This window comes from Parasteatoda tepidariorum, chromosome 6 (assembly GCF_982258835.1).
Source record: "Parasteatoda tepidariorum strain Cologne lab strain chromosome 6, Ptep-v5.0, whole genome shotgun sequence".
NCBI classification, from domain to species: Eukaryota; Metazoa; Arthropoda; class Arachnida; order Araneae; family Theridiidae; genus Parasteatoda; species Parasteatoda tepidariorum.
The window spans coordinates 26798818-26814285 of NC_141760.1; the positions used below are offsets into that span (position 1 = coordinate 26798818).

The window sequence follows — 15468 nt, forward strand, 5'->3', positions numbered from 1 at the left end:
TTAAAAAAAAGGCAACGGTATTTGTATTATTCCTACGCCATTACACGTAAAGAAATGAATCACCTATGATATAAATATAAAAACTTATTTGTAATATAAGTTGATTTAATTTCCTATTTTGACATTTCATTTCGTGCTACTAATCCTCTTTCTCAAATTAACTCCTTCATTTCTTCCCTTGGTAGCCTTGCAGGTTAATAAACTTATAAAATTTATATGAGTTAGAATTGTAGAACGCCATCTATGATCTTTAAGTTTCAGGATATCTTGCAGAAATTCGATAACATAGGCGGGTAGAAATAGTCCTTAAAAGTTGTAAACAAATGCTCGACTAAATGCAGACTTGTTTAATCATTCTTTAGCTAAATACTATTCTTTAAGTAGTTTAAATACTTGTTCTTTGTAGTTTTTATATTCGTAATTCAAAAAGTACTTCTGTTAATGTGTATACGATGTTCAAAACATCTTGTTCATTCTGTTTTATTTAAGCTGCTGTTAACAAAACAAAACAAAAAGAGACTTGTTTTGAATTTTGTGAAGGGTAGCAGCAATGAAGTAAGAAAACCTTCTGATAAGTGGATATTTTGTGCTTGTTAATTTTATATTAGTGGTAATTTGGTGTGAGTGGATAGTCGGTGCTTGTTCGCGCTTGTCGGTGCTTGTTTACTTACTGTCTCATAAGTGGAAGTAAAAGGAATCTCTTTAAAAGTTACTATGTTTTAAATGTTTTTCATATAACCTTACTTTTACTTGATATTGTTGCTAATGATAAATTTCTTTACTTGATAATGTTTTGCTCTATTCTTGCTTTCCATGCAAATTTCTTTTATGGTTAAGATTTATAAAATAAATAGTAGATACTAGTTTACAAGATAAAGGTATATCAATTGCTATTTTTTTAATTATGTCTAGTGTTTATGAATTTAAAAGCTGTTTTGTATTGTTTTCGTATTTCAAAATGTGATTTTCTACTTAATGAATTTTTCATTTTATGAACTTATCGGGATTTACCGACTTCGTTAAATAGAGGTCCGACTGTATTTAAAGTGCAGAGAATTTTTAAAAGTTTGTTTCTAAAATTATAGGTGGGGAATTTGCATCCGCAGAGTGTAAATTGAACTACAAGTAAAGCAAGCAGATCAGAAAATTTTGTTTTTGATCATGTCTTAAAATTGAATGAAGTTCTCTTCAATTCTACAGAAACAGAACACTCTTTAATTTTGATTTCAATGCCATATTGGATATTAGAGCCTATTTTTGAGAAGGGCAGCGGGGGGGGGCAAGAATAAGAGGCCAAATGATATCTACTAACATGCAACTGTCTACTTGTTTACTGCCTGTAAAAATCTTATTACTACAATATGTATATTTTTAGGCTAGCTACCTATATGGTATCCCAGTTAATTATTGAAGCTCTATTTCAGATGTTTTTAATGTGTCTTAAGTTTAAGTACTATTTATTCCTGTTTTTTTTGTATATTTATGTACCGTGAAACTTCTTGAGAGTGACTATTCTTTATTATTATGTGGAAAATTAGTCTCCTCAAAATTTCAACATTTGCTTATACAACTAACCTAAATTTATGAACGATGTAAATTTGTTGTCTTATTTTGTAAACATGAAGAAATTTTGTTATTTTTTGACCATCATCTACTATTATTATTACCTCTGTTATTATTATTATTCACTATTATTATAATTCGTTATTAGTATAACCCTTTTATAAGTTGATGCGAAATGGTGAAAAATGTTAATGAAAATTTTCCTACTTACTTTGAATGCATTTTAGCTTACTTTAACTGAAGCAGAAAACAAGAAAATTAATAGCTTCTAGTGGGTCGTTTGGTCTTAGCGGAATTTTTAATATTAAATTAATAGGGTAAAAAACTGCTATCTTAAAAAGTGCTGGTTAAAGGAACTGGTTGTATAGAAGCTCCTCTGTGTTTTGTTGTATGAAATAAATAAAATGTGCTTGGATAAAAAATAATAATATTTAAAAGTACACTACCGGTCAAAAGTGTGCGAAAATTTTGAAATCTACAAAAAAAGGTCTAAGTTCAAATGTTCATAGAACTGCAAAAAATCATTCAAATTACATGAAAATTTATTATGTTCTAAAGTGAACCCTCTACAGTTAGTTACATGTGATCAAATTGCAATACTTTGTTTTTTGCAAACTGAATCCAGCTTTTTATCATGGGTTGTTTATATGGTGAAAAAAGTTGCTAAGTTTGAACACTTGCCAAACTTGCAAAATTTTTTTTTGTATTTTCTGTTAATAGAAAATAGTTATTTGAGCCGTTCTATGTAAGCCCTCAAAATTTCAGATCGATTTGATTTTTTTTGACGAAGTTATGGAATTTTGAAAAACATGTGTATTTTTCTCGATTTTTGAGCATTCCACATATGCGGTCTTTTAGTCTATACATCTTCTACCAAAGAACTTTTTAATTTTAATGCTTTCTATATTTTCAAATAATTAATATTGATTTTAAAACAAATATTCTTATTCATTATTGTAATTATTGTTATTATAAAGAATTTATTATGAATATAATTAAAACAATATCTCAGGGATGTCACATTTCATTGAAAATTTTTTTGTTCTTGCAAACGATGCTGCGATATTTCGAATCGAAATCAGTTATGGAACATTTTACAACAAGAATGAAACTCTATATCACTTGAAGTGATTAATGGATGGTTAGAACAAAAGCCACGCATATGTAAGGCTATAATAAAAGCAAAAGGTGGATGGTTCGAGGAATCTAAGATTTAAATGTTAATTTATTTAATTACAAAATAGGAATAAGAATATGTTAAATATTTGACCTGTTGTAAATAAAATAGTTTAGTAAAAATGCAAATTTTTTATACTATTGTTATTATTTTTTTAGAATTGTTTATGTAATTATTGTTATAACTTTTTATTTTAATTTAATGTAAAGTAAAAATATCACAACAAAACTAATACATAAAAGCAATAAATATAAACAATAATAATTACATTAATGAATAAGAGTATTTGTTTTATAATAAATATTAATTATTTGAAAATATAGAAAGCATTAAAATTAAAAAGCTCTTTGATAGAAGATGTATAGACCAAAAGACTGCATATGTGGAATGCTCAAAAATCGAGAAAAGTACACATGTTTTTCAAAATTCTATAACTTCGTCAAAAAAAATTGAATCGATCTAAAATTTTGAGGGCTTACATATAACGGTTCAAATAACAATTTTCTATTAACAGAAAGTAAGGAAATTTTTTTTTGCAAGTTTGGCAAGTGTTCAAACTTTAGAAATTTTTTCACCATAAAAACAATCCGTGATGAAAAGCTGGATTCAGTTTGCAAAAAACAAAGTATTGCAATTTGATCATATGTAACTAACTGTAGAGGGTTCACTTTAGAACATATCAAATTCTCATGCAATTTGAATGATTTTTCGCAGTTCTGTGAACATTTGAATTTAGACCTTTTCTTTGTAGATTTCAAAATTTTCGCAAACTTTTGACCGGTAGTGTATATAATTTTTTGCTATTAGATTTTTGTTATGAAATAAATTACTGTTAGGAAACCAATTAGATAAACAAATTTTTTTTAGTAGTAATTTTCTACTATATTGAGTGCATTTCTACCATATTAAATGCATTTAGATTCTGCCAAATGGGATAAGAGGATCACTTTCCTCATTGTTATTAATTTTAATCTAAATCTCCTCCTGATTGTTGGCTAAAATCACCATGGTGGGTATTAGGATATTGGATGAAGGAAAACAATTTAGGCTTTTTTATCTCTTGTGACAAATGTGGTACTAAATTATAGTAAAATTAGACTATTTTGCTGCCTGTCCTTTTTACCCCATCTGACCCTGCTTGAATAACTGTTATGAATTTTTCAAAGATGAAACAAATAAAATTTGAACAAGCATCATAATTTTCTTCATACTAATTAGAAATAATATCATGTGTTTGTGATAAAAATAAGTGAATAGAAGTACAGTACAGAACCCGTTATCCGGAAATCAGAAAACCGGAAAACCAAAAAACCGGAACAAAATTCAATAAATTTTCCCCCCATTTAAAAAAAAATTTTTTTTTTTCCTCATAAGATTTTAGGATTTTTTTTCTTTTTTGAAAGATGTTTACCTTACCATCATTTTGGAAATAATCATTAGTGTATTCCTTCAGCGTTTTTTCTTCTTTTTAAGATTATAATTTCAAAAAAACATATTTTTTTTGTTAGGTTTAACAATAAACCAACGGCTTTTTGTAGCGATTCAGAAAACCGGAAAAATCAGTTATCCGGAATAGTGACGGTCCCGATCGTTCCGGATAATCGGTTCCCTACTGTAATAATATCTTATACCTATACATTTTGAATTTTATGCATTTAGTTTTCATGATAAAAATAATTTGCTTAAATATAGTTTAGATCAACAGTTTCTCAATCATAACTACTGAGAAGCTTTATTCAAACTTATTAAGATGATAACACCTCTTTTTTCTTCTACTTGTTTCCTTTGAAAAACTATTTAAATAATTGCATAGCTGTACTTGTACAACCAATGTGGTTACTGAAAACTGTCATACCTGTTAAAAACTATAGTATGCATTAAATTATATGAAAATATATATTTTTTATTACTTTTCAGGATTGCCTTTTAAAGGTGAAGGTATTGTTTCATCGTGCTTGAAGATAGCATAGGATAATAGTCAAGAAAATATTGTTATCTAACACCTTGAAATTAGTTTCTACTGCCATAGTAAAAGAAGAAACAAAGGAATTTTTGTTTTATAGCAGGACTATAATTATGTGACATGTTATTTTATTATGATCCTTATGTCACCGATTTTCATTCATTTATTGGGTTATGCACCATTGATTAATTGATAATACATTAGATATTTCGATCGGCTTTGCTTTCAAAGCCTTTTAATAGGTAGTGATATAAGTATAGATTAATAGCGTAATCACTCATTTTACAAAACAATTTTCTTGTAATATATGTATTGTGATCTGGTCTAAAACAGTCGCCCCTTATAAAACCTTGTAATTTCAGTACATGCAAGAGTCTTTAGATAATTAAGCTACTTAATTTTATAGAGGGTGGCAGTATATTTAATATGAGTGTTGTAATAGGCAGCACCTTGCTAGCACCTACTTTTCATGCTGATGAGAAACGTTATTCCTGTATCATATGCAAGAAGCATTTTCCATCAAATTCTCAGCTAATTTATCACAGTCGTGTTCATACTGGGGAGAAACCATATTCATGTGATATATGCAATGTGAGTTTTTCAAAGAAGGGCAATCTAAGTAGACACAACAGTCGTATTCACACTGATTGGAAGCTTTATTTTTGTAGTGTATGCAATGAGAGTTTTTTGATGAAAAGAGACTTAACTAGGCACACTCGTATTCATACAGGAGAGAAACCTTATTCTTGTACTGTATGTAATGAGAGTTTTTCGAGTCAGAGTGTCTTAACTGCCCATTGTCGTGTTCATGCTGGTGTCAAACCTTATTCATGTAATATATGCAAGAAGCATTTTCCATCAAATTCTCAGCTAATTTATCATAGTAATGTTCATACTGGGGAGAAACCATATTCATGTGATGTATGTAATGTGAGTTTTTCAAAGAAGGGTAATCTCACCACACACAGTCGTATTCATGCTAATCGGAAATCTTTCTTTTGTAGCATATGCAACACAAGTTTTTCAATGAAGAGGGATTTAAATAGACACATTCGTGCTCATATTGGAGAGAAACCTTATTCTTGTTCTGTATGTAATAAGAGTTTTCCGTATAAGAGTAACTTAATTGTCCATAGTCATGTTCATACTGGTGAGAAACCTTATTCATGCAATATATGTAATAAGAGTTTTTCACAGAAGCGTCTACTAACCACACATAGTCTTACTCATTCTGGTGAGAGACCTTATCCTTGTAATATTTGTAACAAGAGTTTTTTGCAGAAGGATGAACTAATTAAACACTTCTCTGTTCATATTAGTGAAGGACTTTATTCTTGTACTATATGTAATAAGAGTTTTTCAAAGAGCTACTTTCTAACTGAACACATGCGTATTCATAATGTAGAGAAACAGTTTTCTTGTGCTATGTGTAGCAAAAGTTTTTCAAAGAACTACTCTCTGACTGAACACATTCGTATTCATACTGGGGAGAAACCGTTTTCTTGTACTATATGCAATAAGAGTTTCACGTGTAAGACTTATTTGACTGTCCACATTCGTACTCATACTGGTCAAAAACCTTTTTCGTGTACTACATGCAATCAGAGTTTCGCACAGAGGAGTGTCTTAACTGCCCATAAGCGAATTCATTCTGGTGAGAAACCATATTCTTGTACAATATGTAATAAGAGATTTTTAACTAAGAGCACCTTAAATGTTCATAGTCGTGTTCATAGTGGTGAGAAACCTTATTCATGTAGTATATGTAATAAGAGTTTTAAAAAGAGAGAGAGTTTAAATAAACACAACCGTGTTCATATTGGTGAATAACCTTATTCTTGTTGTACATGTAATAAGAGTTTTTCACTGATAAGTAATCTTACTAAACACCGTCTTGTTAATATTTATGAGTAATGCAAAACCTTATTCTTGTACAATCTGTAACTAGAGTTTTTCACACAGAAATCATCTTAGTAGTCATAGTCATATTCATACTATTTAGAAACCTTGTAAAATTTGTAATAAGATTTTTTTCTCAAAGGTTTACTTGAACTCCTCACTATCTTGTTCACATTACTGAGTAGTTTCATTCTTGTAGTAAATGTAATAAAAAAAATTTACATCAAATTTTTATATTGTTCATGTTTATTTCCATTGTGTTTATAAACTTCACTCTAGTACTTTTTATAAAAAGTTTTTATAGAAATGCTTTCTGACTGTTTACAGACATGAAAAATTGTCCCTAGTAAAGAACCTTATTATTGACCCTTTATTGGACTCGGCATTTGATCCGAAGGGAGCCTAAAGATGCAATAAATCAAGCTGATAATGTCAAGTTTGTTTTTCTGGCTGCCAGATAGTGAACAAATGTTTTTATAAAAGCAAAGCATAGTATGCATTCTAGTCATAATTCTTATATATTTAGCTATTAAAGTAGGCCCTTTTGTATTAAAAATGAATTTTCCAGCTAACTTTTACTTTACCTACATTAAGTAAAACTGAAAAATATTTAGTTCTATTCAGTGTGAAATTCCCCCCCCCCCAAAAAAAAATGAATGAAGAAAATAAAATTAATACAAAACCTTATCCAAATTTTATATACAAGGTGTCCCATAATTGTTGTGAAAAATTTCTATTTGAAGAAGGTCATATCATTAGGGTTAACAATTGCATAGTATTCAATGACTAGTAATGTCATCGTACACTGCTGGGGGTGCTTTCCTATAATGTACATATTGTTTGTAAGCTTTTGAATTGATACTTTTATTTGTCTAAAATGCCTAATTTTTGTGTTTTCAAATAATTATTGTCAAGAATTGTATTAAAGTAAGCGCAGAAATCGCTATTTTATTATAGTTTAGTGATTTGGCATGGCTATGCACCAAATGTGTAATATGTTTCGGTTGTATAATATCTGTAGACTCTAATTATAATCATTATTATATGAAGTTTCTAAATTGAATTAAAAAAGGAAAATAATTTACATTAAATTAACTATAACACTCAGAGTTTGAATGTAGGGAGACTGCTGTGTCTTGGACCAATTTTTACTCTTTTTTTTTTTTTTAAAATACAAAAAGTAATTATTTTGCTTATTAAGTTTTGTGAGAAATACATTATACACGTGTTTATTAATATCATTATATTGTGAACGAATTCTGCAATTCACTTCTAAAAAAAAATCACTTCTGAAAACTGATCCAAGGTATAACATAATACTTGTACTTTTGGACCAAAATATGTTCATAAAATATTTTATTGAACTATTTAAAAAATACATAGCCATACTAAAACAAAATTTTTTACTTATTATGAGTGGCAAAGACTTTACTGGAATATGTAATTGTGCTAACTGTTGCACAACCCTTGAGCTGATTAAAAGTACACTGTCTCAGTAGTGTACTTTCAAAAGTATGAACTATAGATGTTCACCTATTAATTGAAAGAATGGACTATTATACGAATTTTCTTTAAATTGATTGAAAGTATGTACTCTGAAGATTTGCTTTTCATTAAATTGAATTTAAAAAAATTATTCATTAACTAAAAAAAGTTCTCTAGTACGTGCCTGGAAAACCATAAAATAATGATCGCCAATATTAGCAGATAGATTAATTCGCTTTGTTAAGCGTAAACCTTCGAATCATGAAGATCGAGTTCTAGTACGTGAAAATTCGATAATTAAAAGTTAGAAGATGTTCCATTTTTTCTTATTTATTTTTTTGTGCATTGTACAATAATTTCCTTTGTAGTTCTTCCAGATATTGACGATAGAAATACAAAATAAAGTACGTTTTCTTCAAATAGAGTAGGTAATTTTTTTTTCCTTCATGAATTCCATGAATAGTTAATAAAAACTTTTCACGAATAGCTTCTAAAATTTAAAAAGATAATTATTATTCTGAGTGGACTAGAAAATCACGTGGTATGATTCGAAATATATTAAAATCTAAATATCTTTGGTTGTTATGAGCATAAAATGATTTTTATCGTAAATTGTTACCATAGCATTTACTAGTAAATCGTTTATTTATCCCTTGTTTAAAGGTTTAATTAGAAATATTTATTTATTATTCCTTATTATTTCGTGTTATTTTTACATTTTCGTTTTTATTATGATTCAAAATTAAAAGCAAAAAACTGAAAGTTAGGTTTTGTTCATTTATTATTCTAAAAAGTAATTATAAATTTCTTTATTCCCCTATGTTTTATGATGCACAGATATATAAAACTTTTTTGCAATTATCTAAGAGTAATTTTTTTATTTAATTTTTAAATTAGCTTCATTTACTAATGTAATAAATTTCAGGAAAATTCAATGCAGTCAACATATTGCTCATTTGGTGAAACAATGACGTAACTGATAAGTACTCTAATTGTCAGTTACGTCATTGCTTCTCCAAATGAGTGCTATACAATTAAGATAAAGAATTCAAAATTTTTTTTTAAAGCTCTAGAGCAAGCAATTACCTTTTTCCACTATTGCTAAGCGATCTCTTTAACGAGGCTTCTTAGAAACCAAAAGCTAAATTAGAATTTAAAATCAAGTTAATTGTAGAAATAGCTATGGTAGTCGTTTTAAATCTTATTCCAATTGAATCTAAATCGATGGAAACAAACTTGTGTTAATACCTGTGTAATTTTAATTGAATAATTTTTAATTTTAATGATATAGTTGTGATGATTAATGGCATTGTAGTTAAATAACTGAATTTAAAAGCTTAGAACAATTTTTTTATAAAAATAAATAAATAAATAAAAATTAAAACTAAGTCTTTTTAAGATGCAGTTTTAATTTTCTCCAATGCTGCCATCTATACTACGAGTAGGAATGCATTTCTTTTGATGACATTGATATGCTCCATTTGTTTTAAAATTCGCATTTCATTTGTAGACAATTTTCTAAGTTTCTATTTAACAAGCTGAATCTCAAGCGTAGCCGTGATCGTATAGTGGTTAGTACATTGCGTTGTGGCCGCAATAACCCAGGTTCGAATCCTGGTCACGGCAGTGGTCATTTTTACCCCGTTTTTTAACTTTTGTAATGTTGATAAAATCAAAACTTTATTGAAATGAAAGTTTTTGTACATATATTTCACGACCAGAAACGTCTTAACTCTTGGTCTACGTTATTGCAGTTATTACGCATTAGCAGTATTTGTATATCTTTTTCATTTTTTTTACTCATATTAACTTACTTTAATTTAAAAACTTGTGAAGATCGTTAACTACTTTAAAAGGAAAAATAATCTAAATTTATAACGATTTTTTCATTCTGTTTTCTTTACCTATGTAATTACAATCATGGATCTTTTCTTTCAGGAAACATCTCATACATCTTTTTTTCTTAATGGAAGGACATTTTAACAAACTGTAGAATCAAAAGAATGAACTATTGAGATTTACCTATTAATTGAATGAATGAATCCCCATACGAATTTTCTTTCGTATTAAATTGATTGAAAGTTTGAACTATAAAGATTTGCTTTCCATTAATTTGAATGGAAAAATAAATATTTATAAAATAGAAATATTCATAAAATAAAAAAGTTCTCTAGTACATGCCTGGAAAACTTTAAAATAAATGATCACCAATATTGCAGATAGTGCCTATTGTTACAAGTATCAATTACATGCACTAAATGTAAAATTTACTCTGGTCCACACACAAAATAAATTTTGATCGGAAAATCCTCTATTTTTAATATCTCAAAGGGGTGACCTCATAAACGCTAATTAACTACAGCAGACAATATTTTATGTTACGAAATCAGACACAAAAGCGACAAAAACCTTAGACAAGATCAGACGGCATACCTTTTTTTCAACAGATTCAGATTTTTGACTCCCAAAATAGGGGGTCCCCTTAATGTTAATTTTTTTAATTTTATTTAGCAGGTAGTTTCTTTCGAGAACTTTTAGAGTGATTTGAAAAATTTTTGCACACAGTTATAAAATTCATTTAACCAAAGATAATTCCATGCTAAATATAATAAATGTTTATTATTATTTTATTTAATAAAATTCGAAATTTTTTTATTTCTAAAGTGCACAATTCTCTACGTTTTTAAGAATGTAATTTTAAATGGCGAAATACAAAATTTGAGCGAAATTGACCGAATAGTTCGTTAGAAATCGAATTTTAAACAGTAATATTTTTGAAATTTGATACCCTTTATTTTACGCACTGTACAACACTTGTCCTTAGTATGATTTTTAAAGTAACCGTAAGAAATTTTTTTTTTTTTTTCAAAAATCTTTCACGGTGTCGAAATACACAACATTTCACAATGGGAACGTATATAATAATAATATATTTCTGAGGTAAAATGCTTAAAAAGATAAAAGTTGGAGGTAATTTTTTTAAAAATTGTGAAAAACTTCTTATTTTGGCTACAATCATATTTTTCTTTTTTTGAAATTGTTTTTTGTATCCAAATACGGAGTATTTCAAACTTAAAAAGATCATGAGATTGGTTTTTAAAAAAATAAAGAAATAGCCTAAACATTGAAAACTAATCCAGTGTTAAAAATTAAGAAACACATGCTTTTAAATAGAAATGCATGGTCTATTTCATCAATCTTACATCAGAGAAAAGCTAAATCTAATAGAATTGTGATGGCATGTCTTCGGATCATCCTCAGGGATGTTTCCCAGACCGTCGCCAATAGCCCGTTGTGCAGCTCTAGTGTGACGTAAATTAACTACAGCAACTAAATCTAATAGGTTTTTTTTAGGGTCTTCTAATTCTTCATAATCTTATCTAAAAGTTTTTTTCAGTTTCTTCTTATAATCAGATTTTCGCGAAGTAAGTGCCGATCTCATTGGTTTAAAGAGGTGATTTCAGATATGCTAATTATTTAGTGTAAACAATAGTTTAAGATGCAAAATCGGAGACAACGTACTTTTCTTTACCAAAGATACAATCGTTTGGTAGTTTTAGATTTTAGAAAAATTAAAAAAAGAATAGAAATATTAGCAATATTACTATATTAGAAAATTTTTAAAAAAAATATTTTGCATTACAGTTTTTTTATATCCATAGATCTTCCACACAAAAAGTTATTTTTTATTACGATTAAATATTTTTTTATTTTAGTTTTCTAATGATCGAAAAGTGTTGAACTTAAGGTACGCAATTTCTTGCACTAATTTTATTTAGAGTTATTGTACTTGTAAAAATCTAAAATTTGAAGGAAATAGGTCCAAAAAAAGGTTTTATGTAATAAAAATTTAAGAATACAACATTTTTGAGAAGGCGGAAAATTAACGTTTAAAGAAGGTCAAGCAATCTCCTACCTAAACTATTGGGAGTAAAATTTTCATATGGTATCCAAATTTCATATGATTTGTTACTTTACGTGTTTTGAGGGTCAAAATTTTAAATCCGTTGGAGGAGAAAAGGCATGTTTTCAGAGAAAGAACGTTTTTGTGTTCAATTTTGTAATCTAAAATAACGTTTGGCAAAAATTAATTCGCTTAGATAAGTTACCTTCGAATCATGACGATCGAGTCCAAGTACGTGAAAATTCGATAATTAAATCGAAAATTAGAAGATGTTCATTCTCTTTTTTATTTATTTTTTGCGCAATGTACAATAATTTCCTTTTGTAGTTCTTCCAGATATTGGCTATAGAAATACAAAATAAAGTACGTTTTTCTCAAATGGATAAGATGGATTTTTTTTCCTTCATCAGACCTATATATATTCCTTGAAAATTTCCATAAAAATATTTTGTGCATACTTCTATAAGTAAAAAGGATAATTACCTGTTATTTTTTATTTAATTATTATTTATCTGAGCGGGCTAGAAAATCACGTGTTAGGACCCTAGATATATTAAAATCTAAATATCTTTGGTTGTATGAGCGTAAAACGATTTTTATCGTAAATTGTTGACTTATAGATGTTGCAATTTGCAACATCTATAAGTCAACAAGGCATTTAGTACAAGTAAATTGTTTATTTATCCCTTACATGAAGGTTTAATCAGAAATATTTATTTATCATTCCTTATTATATTCTGTTATATTTACATTTTGTTTTTGGTTCCTTTATTATCCCAAAAAGTAATTTTATATTTCTCTATTCCTCTACGCTTTATGACGCACATATTTAGTTAACTTGCTCTTGCAATTATCAAACAGTGATTTCTTTTTATTTAATTTTTAAATACGATACATTTACAATTGTAACAAATTTCATTTAAAATTGAATGCAGTCAACATATGCAATTACGATAATGACTTCAAAGTAACTAGTATTTAAAACCGTGAAGCAAAATGTTAGAAATACCTTTTCGCACCATTGCTAAACGATCTCTTTTGCGAGAAATCTTTAACGAGGCATTTTAGTAACCAAAAACTAAATTAGAATTTAAAAAGCAGGTTAACTGTATAAATAGCTATGGTAATCTTATTTCATTTGAACCGGAAATGAAATCAGTGGAAGCAAACTTGTGTTATTAATACTAGTTAATTTTAACAGAATAATTTTTAATTTTGATGAAATAGTTTTGAGAGTTGATAACATTGTAATTAAATAGCCAAATTTGAAAGCCTTGTTTATTTTAATTTTTTTGTAAAAAGAAAGAAAGAAAAAATTTAAAACGAAGTTTTTTTCAGAAAACTTCAATTTTAATTTTCCCCAATGCTGCCACCTATACCAGCAGGTAGGTTTGGTAGGAAAGCATTACTTTCGATGGGATTGATATGCTCCATTTATTTTAAAATTCGCAATTCATTCGTAGACGTTTCGATAAACTACTATGTAACACGCTGAAACCCATTCGTAGCCGTGATCGTATAGTGGTTAGTACATTGCGTTGTGGCCGCAATAACCCAGGTTCGAATCCTGGTCACGGCAGTGGTCATTTTTATCATGTTTCTTAACTTTTGTATTGTTGATAATATCAAAACTCTATTAAAACGAAATTTCATGCATATATTCAACGACTAGAAGAGTCTTAAATTTTGACGTATATATTATTATAGTTATTACACATCAGCATTTTTTGTTCTTTTACTCACATTAGCTTTCTTTCGTTTAGAAACTTGCGCAGATGGTTAAGTATTTTAAAGGGAAAAGTAAATCAAAATTTATAATGATTTTTTTCTTTACTTATTTAATTACAAAACATGGAGTAAGGGCTTTTTTTCTTAATGGAAAGAACATTTTAGTATGGACTATAGTATCAAAAGTATGAACTATAGAGAATTACCTATTAAATTTAAAGACTGAACCATTATACGAATTATGTTTCCTATTAAATTGATTAAAAGTATGAGTAAGAGATGTAAAGATTTGCTTTCTGTTGAATTAAATGGGAAAAAAATATTCATGAACTAAAAAAAAATTTCTTGTACATGCCTGGAAAACTTTAAAATAAAGGATCACCAATATTGCATACATTGCTTTTTGTTACATGAAACAATTGCATGTACTAAATGTTAAATTCCACCATTGTGAGGCGCAAATATTTACACAGGTCATAGCACGCGAAATAAAAAACGGACCCCTCAGGAAAATTCTTTTATAAAAATTGTGCATGGTATCGAATTACACGACATTTCACAATGGGAGCTTATATAATAATGATATATATTTCAGATGTAAAATGCTTAAAAAGATTAAGTAGGTGGTAATTTTTTTGAAATACTTTGGTCATTGTGAAATACTTCTTATTTTGACCACTATCTTAAAAATCTTTTTTTTCTTCTTTTCTTTAATTGCTTGTGGTATCAAATTACGGAATATTTCAAACTTAAAAAGATCTGGAAATTGGTTTTAAAAAAAATAAAGAAATAGCCTAAAAATTGAAAGCTAATACAGTGTTAAATAGCATATTTTTATAACGAAACACATGCTTTTAAATAGAAATTCATGGTCTATTTCATGTCTTCTTACATAAGAAAAAAGCAAAATCTGATAGTTTTTTTTTCAGTCTCTTCTAATTCTTTATAATCTAATCTAAAAGTTTTTTTTTAGTTTCTTCTCATGATTGGATTTTCTTGAAATATGTGTCAATCTTATTGGTTTGAAGAGTTGACTTCAAAAGTGTAAAAAATATTTTATGTCTCAAAATCAGACGCAACGTACTTTTCTGTACAACGATACTATCGTTTGGTAGACTTGGATTATAGACTTCAGAAAATATGAAAAGTAGCATTACGTTTTGCATTTTTTTACTTTATTGCATTACGTTTTATGTTGCATAGATTTAGTTAACTTGTTTTTGCGATTATCAAACAGTAATTTTTAATTTAATTTTTAAATTAGCTTCATTAACTATTGTAACAAATTTCATGTAAAATTAGCGCAGTTAACATAGTATGCAATTACGATAAGTATTTCAAAAAAGTTATTTAAAACTGTAAAGCAATGTTAGCAATTACCATTTTGCACTATTGCTAAACGATTTCTTTTGCTAGAAATTTTTAGCGAGGCCTTTTTAGATTAAATAGAATTTAATTAGAATTAAAAAAAAAGATTCTTTTAGAAATATCTATGACAATAGTTTTAAATTTTATTCCAATCGAATCGGAAACTAAATCAATTGAGATTTACTTGTACTATTACCTGTGTAATTTTAACAAAATAATTATTAATTTTGATGAAATAGTTATGAAAGATGATAACATTGTACTTAAATAGACAATTTGAAAGCTTTGCTTATTTTATTTCATTTATTTATTTATTTATTTTGTAAAAAGAAAGAAAGAAAAAAATTAAAACAAAGTTTTTTTCAAAAAACTTCAATTTCA

At 27.8% G+C, this 15468-nt stretch overlaps 1 protein-coding gene and 2 non-coding genes across 3 annotated transcripts; all 3 read left to right on the top strand.

The window, feature by feature from the left end:
• Positions 1 to 291: 291 nt before the first annotated feature.
• LOC107453614 (uncharacterized) lies at positions 292 to 6830 on the top strand. The gene is made up of 2 exons (XM_016070494.4): positions 292 to 555; positions 4658 to 6830. The coding sequence occupies exon 2, from the start codon at positions 5130 to 5132 to the stop codon at positions 6531 to 6533; it is 1404 nt and encodes a 467-aa protein (XP_015925980.3). The 5' UTR covers positions 292 to 555; positions 4658 to 5129; the 3' UTR covers positions 6534 to 6830.
• Positions 6831 to 9641: 2811 nt separating this feature from the next.
• Positions 9642 to 9713, top strand: TRNAH-GUG (transfer RNA histidin (anticodon GUG)). Its single transcript has one exon. It is a non-coding gene; the product is annotated as a tRNA-His (tRNA).
• Positions 9714 to 13498: 3785 nt separating this feature from the next.
• On the top strand, positions 13499 to 13570 carry TRNAH-GUG (transfer RNA histidin (anticodon GUG)). The gene has a single exon. It is a non-coding gene; the product is annotated as a tRNA-His (tRNA).
• Positions 13571 to 15468: the final 1898 nt, after the last annotated feature.

What these genes read in the sequence shown, in the direction of transcription:
- LOC107453614 (XM_016070494.4), top strand. Translation starts at nt 5,130, where the DNA reads ATGAGTGTTGTAATAGGCAGCACCTTGCTAGCACCTACTTTTCATGCT.